At 37.9% G+C, this 6,742-nt stretch overlaps 1 protein-coding gene across 2 annotated transcripts in view; it reads right to left on the bottom strand.

The window, feature by feature from the left end:
* The window catches only part of Ttc6 (tetratricopeptide repeat domain 6), a 189,523-nt gene that overhangs the window by 44,743 nt on the left and 138,038 nt on the right, over positions 1–6,742 (bottom strand). For both annotated transcript variants that reach the window (XM_031356246.1, XM_031356247.1), the window contains 3 exons: positions 4,185–4,354; positions 2,032–2,152; positions 828–978 (listed from right to left, as the gene is read on the bottom strand). In XM_031356246.1, coding sequence (XP_031212106.1) covers positions 828–978; positions 2,032–2,152; positions 4,185–4,354 — 442 coding nt within the window. The remainder of the gene's footprint in view (positions 1–827; positions 979–2,031; positions 2,153–4,184; positions 4,355–6,742) is intronic.

The following is a 6,742-nucleotide window of genomic DNA, read 5'->3' as shown; positions in this document are numbered from 1 at the left end:
AAAAAAAAAAAAAAAGGAAAAGCCTGGACTTATATTGGCATGGTCACTGTAACTTCTGTCAGTGGCATCAAAGGCAGTAAAGAGCAGAAAGAAGAAGATGAGGAGGTCACTGCATGGTCCTGGGAAGGAAGCAACATCTTGGGGTGAGCTGTTAGGAAACAGCCCGCAGGTGCATCTTTGAGAAACAGAGATTCTGGTTACAGGTAGAGAAGACAAATGATTTATTGAGTTATTTCAAGTTGTTAAACTAAAAATTTGTTATACATACATATGTATATATGTATAATATATAAATTTAGATACCTTGTAAAAATTAAAAGCTAAAGCTGTTAATTATTAGGATAACAGTGTGTATATATATATATATGTATATATATCCTGTATTCTATGAACCCACACAACTACCAGTAATACACACACACAAACACACACTCAGAATTAGACTAACAGATTCCATCCTTCTTCTGACAGTAGTTTTCACCCAGCAATTAAAATTACAGACAACTTTGAAGCTATTGATTCTCAGAAACTTCCTTATGATGTATTCTTATTTGCATAAAATACAATAACTACAATAATTGTATATTATTTTTAATAAGAATAAAACATGTGCTAGAGATAGTATAGCAATGAAAATGGACACATTATAGATAGAGGCTTTGTAAATAGTTAATAATAGTTAAATATATCTGCTTAATAGCTATTGCTTATAAATCCATGAGCCTCTGTGGTTAGCTAGAGAATATGTTCATATATTATAAGCTACATTGGACAAATAGCCAAACAATTAAAATATTTTGAAATTAAAAAATTCCAGTACTAAATACCTTAGAATAGGTTTCTGCTCTATAAATATAGCTTTGGATACTTAAAGGATCAACTCTAATTGCCTCAGTAAACCACCAAAGGGCGTCAGTATAATTATCCAAGTATTGTAGATATATGAGGCCAATATTAATATAAGCCAAAGTAGCAGTTCTAAAAAGACAACAAAATGCATTAAAATTTACATTTATTTCCAATGTTCATCATTTATTTTTTAAAAAGTTAATGAAGTACATGAATCAATTGCAATTAGACATTCTTAATGGTTTACTAAAGAAATAAAATCCTTGTACTGCATGATCTTAAAAAATTATAAGCATGGGTAGTTGGGAAGGTGGGGAGGGGCTGGAAGGAGGTAGGGGAGGGAAAACATGATGGGAATATATTGTATGAACAAAATATTTTCAATAAAAAGAAAGGACATTCCTAATAAAAGGCTTTGTAGTGAATTAACAATTATAGAGTCTATACTGGAAATGCAAATAATAAAGTTTCCTAGACTCTTAGAAAAACTTGACTTAATTCTAAGTTACCTTGAATTAATGATTATTGTTCCTCAATTTAAAAGTCTTTGCCTGAGGCCATGAGAAGCTAAGAGTCATTCTAAGGAGGTTTGGTGACTTTCAAGCAAAAAAAAAAAAAAAAAGACCTCTCCATATGAATAGTTATAAAATTGCTTTTCAATAGCAAATAATTGTTGTTTCCCCTTTTATAATCAAGTATTTTTTTTCTAGCATGAAAATGACCATACACATTTCTCTGTTCAGTGTTTCTATTTCAAGACAAGGACTACAGTTCTGTAGACCATACCCACAAAAGCCCTGACTGATGGACAGCAAAGGGCCTTCCGCCCTTCTTCTGACTCTATAGCTGAAGCATGAAGCATCACTCTGCCTCCTAATCACAAAGAAACCACTATGGTCCTCAGAGGCCTATGCTCTTAACTCTCCTTTTTAACTTTTTAACTTAACATCCATGGACTTAAATTTTCTCCAGGCTCTTCAGTCTCTAAATTTTGCAAAGCAACTGGAACAAACAAGTCTTATTTTACAGTAATCTTATTTTAGTATTATTCTATTGTGACTTTATAATGACAGTCTCATTTTCTACAAAGTTATTGATAATCATGGGGAAGATTTCTTTTCTTTTGTTTTTTTCTCCCTGATTTCATGCAATAGTGAAACAAGTAAGAAAACAAAGACATACCTTTCGAGAGAAACAACAGTTTCAAAATCACAAATTGCCAGCATCCAAAATTTTAGTTGGGTATAGAGTATGCCCCGATGTAGAAAACAATTAAGGTTATCATAGCCATCATTTATAAGAACTGAAGACATAAAGCATATACATTGGTTTCTAAACAAACATACGAGTTACATTTCCAAGTACATTCTTTCTATTGCTTCCCTTATCTAGCATTCCATAAACAAGGTGTTTATGATGAGTGTGCCTATTTGGGCAAAAAAATAATATACATTTTTAAAAATTGCTAACTAGTAATACTGTGGCAATCAGAATTCACAAATTCATTAAAGCTGGTAGTAAACTCTGACATACCATTCGCTTTACAATGAAGAGATTAGAGCCAAGGGAGCATAGTACACTGACAAGGACTAAGGTATAAGCCAATGGCAAAGGAGGACCTAGAATTAAGACTTTTGGAAGGGTGCACTTGCTCACAGTGTCCTCTTAGGATCACCAAAGAACGGGTGTGGGTGTACTGGTCCAAAACAAGGCATGTGGCAAATGGCAGGTCTACTTATCTACAAAGATAGAGGGCTTCAAAGATGCTATTTAAGGCAAGAAGAACTTGGAGCTGAGGTGGAGAACTTGACTGTATGAGGGAAACAAGAGGAGAAAACAACCTCTACTGCCGATGAGTGCCCCTCACCAGTACCCAGATGAGAGGGCACCTCTCAAGTCCCTTGGTTACTAACCCCCCTTTGCTTTCAAAAACATGGTAGTGAACTATATGGACTTTTATAGGAGTCAATTCATGTTTTCTAAGCTTCTTAAGTTTATTCTGGATTGAGAGGTAGCACCTCTCCCTCTTCTTCTCCCTCTCCTTCTCCCCCACCCTTCCATACTAGATTTGGGAGGTTTTAGCCAGTGTTAGCAATGGCCATGCTAATGAAGCACATAGTCAAAATCCTAAAGGTAATCTCACTGCTCAGTTTACAGTGTGATTGGCCAACTAGGAAAAGTTCTGCTGTGATTCTGGCAGAAATTCAATTCTTACAGAAAAATATTAATGGAGTGATTCAACTACTCTAGGCTTTGTTTTTATCAGAAAAAAAAAAGGATGATAGTAAATTCTTCATATCAGTACTTGAGTATTCACTGAAGTATTCCATATAATACCTAGAACCATGCTCAGAAAGTACTGAAGTATCCCATAAGTGTCAAGCATTATTATCACAGAGCCTTCTTATAATGGTGGATTGTTTAAATCCTTGAGGTAATATATAAGAAAGGGTGAAGGCTAAAATCAAGTTTGTCTGCCCTGAATAATTCAATAGTAGAGATTTTGAATTGTTATGACAGCTTCCAAGATGGGAGGCTGATGGAGGAAATGGGAGGGTAAGGCTTTCAGAGAAAGAATTAAAAGAAAGGATCCTCAAGATGGACCAGGTAAGTGGAGCCAGACTGCCCCACAGAACTCTTTAAATCTAAAGCATTTGGTGGCAGAGTCCCAATCATACATATGGCATATTTGCTTTGATGCTATACTGAGAAATGAGGAGTGAATTGAGAGCAGAGGCCAGGCCAGGCAAAGGAGAAGCAAAGACAGAGCCAGCTATGGGCAGACATGAGATGTGAAGATATAAAGAGAACTGAGTGGCCATCCTCAGCCTGTTTCCCAAGAGACCTTGGAAGTAGACATGAAACATAAGTTCCTCTCAGCAGTTATGGGCATTCCAGGGATGGCGTGATGTCTTAGGAAAATGCTTGCCTTGAAGCACAGGGACCTGAGTTCTATCCCTGGGACCCTCAGAAGAGGGTAAGTTTGGCATAACAGCATGTGTTGCTGGTAATCTCAGTAAGGGGGAGGCTGAGGAAAATGGATCCCTATATTTATTGGCCACAAAACCTAGCCTATTTAGTGAGGCCAGTGAAGGCCAGAAAAGAATATAATTTAAAATAATAAGAGAGAGAGGAAAGAATAAAAGGAAACAAGTAGTCAGCTCCTGAAATTGTCCTCTGGCCTCTGCACATATGTGTATTCATGCATACATGTGAGCAACATACATATACAAAGCAAGTATCCACAGTACTACACAGTCATCTACATATTACGTAAGTGAAGGAACATTAGCATACCCCTCATATGTAACTCTCACGAACACACAGCCAAGTACCTGACATGCTGTAGTCCTGCAGTGCTCTGTAAGGACTGGTCTTTCTAAATAAGCAGGCTCGGTAGTACAGTGCTAGCCAGTTGTTGGGGTCTAAGTGGATGGCAACAGAAAAGTCTTGGGTTGCTTGTTTATATAAATTCCTTTTAAAATATGCTCTCCCCCGGTTTGTCCTGGAAAAAGAAAAGCATTTAAATGTGTACTGTAAAACAGACATTCTCTCTTTTTGCTAAACCTATCACCTAGTTTCTGATTATTTCTCTTCGCTTTCCAATAGAGTTTAGTTGTGCTGCAGCTGTCAAAACAACATAAACATTTTATAGGGACACTTTGTTTCATAATTATATGCTTATTAGTCGTGTTTATGGGTTAGCTGCATGGTTATTAACTTTTATCTCATTTCTTTTACAGAGGAGACAACTTTTTAGAATACATTCAAAAACTCATTTTTTATTATTGATTTATTCTGGATGCTCATTTTATTTTTAGTGAGAGGAGCAATATTTGCACAAAAGGTTTGGGGTCGAGAAAAAATATGAAGGTTAGTCAAAAATATTATGAGACAGCCTGTCCTATTACAAAGACACATCTGCTGTTTTAAAGCATTTGTCTTTAGTCAATTGGGAAAAGGAAGCTACTGAGAAAAGCTTTTGAGACTAGTGATCTTTATTTTTATGATAGTCAAAGCTCATCACTCCAGAGCTAAGGATAGGGAAGGATAGGAAGTATCCCAGTGTGAGCCCAAAGGATGGAATCAAATACTGATTCAGTGGGAATGGAGTAGCAGCAGCAGGTCTGTGCTTGGATGGTTAACATGGGCAGTAGCAGGCTGTGGAAGCACCTGGAAAGGCTGATGCTGTAAGAACTTTGAGTAGCAGTTGGGTGTGGTGGCACAGGCCTTAAAGTCTCAGCACTTGGGAGGCAGATACAGGAGGATCTCTGGTCTACAAAGCAAGTTCCAGGTCAGCTAAGGTTACATGGAAACCTTGTCTCAATAAATAAATATAAAATTTTGATGTGTTAGGATATACATGAGATATTTCTTAATGGTAAATATTCTGTCCTCAAGGGATTCAAGATGCCTGTTTTGAAAGACCTCTACTGGATACAAAGTGTGTAATTTCAGAAGTGAGTTCCTTCTAAGTTTCAAAGAACCAAAACACACCAAATGCAAAGGCCATGCTTTTAAGAGAGGAGGGGAGACTTATTTCATTTTGATATAGTAGAAAAGTTATGAAAACAAATTCAGATTATAAAACTACTGGCCTGCCCTAATGTGAATAATGATGACAAATCTTTAAAATGAAACAAAATTAAGTGTATTCTAAATATCATCAAAAATATATAATGTCCAAGAGCCATTTATCCTTTGAAATTAGAACACCTATTAATATGAGCAGGTTATAAGTAATGTCCTTGAAGTAACTGAAAAATAAATGGCTCAGAAATGACCATCACAAGCTCCCCTGAGCAGCCCTCTAGCCCACAGGGACCTCCATTCTCCTGCCACTTCTCCTCCAACCTTCATCAGACATGTTGTGCCTGAACTATACAGGTAAGCTTCTATTCCCCAACCCATTTTCCCTGCTCACTGAGTACTCTGGGGCAAGCCAAGCTGCCCTGAGCAGCCTGCAATCCTTTCTAGACCTCCATTCTCCCCATACCTCTCCGCCCACCTTTATCAAACCTGCAGATCCTGAGGCATACAGGTCAGCTTACCTTCAAGCAGCCTTCCTTCCTGCCCCCTAAATCCTCTGGGGGCACCCAACATGCCCTGAGCTGCCTGCTAGCCCAGGTAGACCTCCACTCTCCAGCCATCTCTCTTTTCACCTTCACTGGACCTGCTGCTCCAGAACCATACAGACCTTCAGATCCAGAACCACACAGACCTTCAGATCCAGAACCATACAACCCAAGGGTATTCATCAGAGGTCTGTCACACTGGGATTGTCGAGGTTAATACCCCCTCACAATACTTACTACAACCAGAACATTCAGGAACCAAAGCCATTCAGATGGCTAAAAGCCCTCAAAAAAACACAATCAACAAGAGTCAGGGCAACATGACACCTGGAAAGCACAGCTACTCCACTATACCAAACCCTAGATATCCTAACACACCTGAAACACAAGGGACAGTATACTCACATGCATTCATTAAATAAATAAATAAATAACTCTTTAAAAATTCATACGGCTTATTTTTAAGACAAAGAAAATATTAGAACAAACACTTTTCTGCCATAGAATACCAAACCATAATAAAAAAAATTAAAAAAAAAGAATGACATGCCTGTAAACATACAAGCTTTTTTTTTCATTTTATTAGTTATTTTATTTATTTACATTTCAAATGGTATCCCCCTTCCCAGTTTCCCCTTCACAAGCCCCCACCCTCTCCCACCTCCCCCTCCCCCTGTCTCTATGAGGGTGTTCCACCCACTCCTGCCTTAGCGCCCTAGCATTCCCCTATCCTGTGGTATCAGGCCTTCACAGGATCAAGGACCTCCCCTCCCAGAGATGCCAGATAAGGCCATCTTCTGCTATATATCCAGCTGGAG

This window comes from Mastomys coucha, unplaced genomic scaffold (assembly GCF_008632895.1).
Source record: "Mastomys coucha isolate ucsf_1 unplaced genomic scaffold, UCSF_Mcou_1 pScaffold6, whole genome shotgun sequence".
In the NCBI taxonomy this organism is placed as follows: domain Eukaryota; kingdom Metazoa; phylum Chordata; class Mammalia; order Rodentia; family Muridae; genus Mastomys; species Mastomys coucha.
The sequence above is the reverse complement of the archived record's forward strand: the minus strand, read 5'-3'. Positions and strand labels throughout refer to the sequence as shown.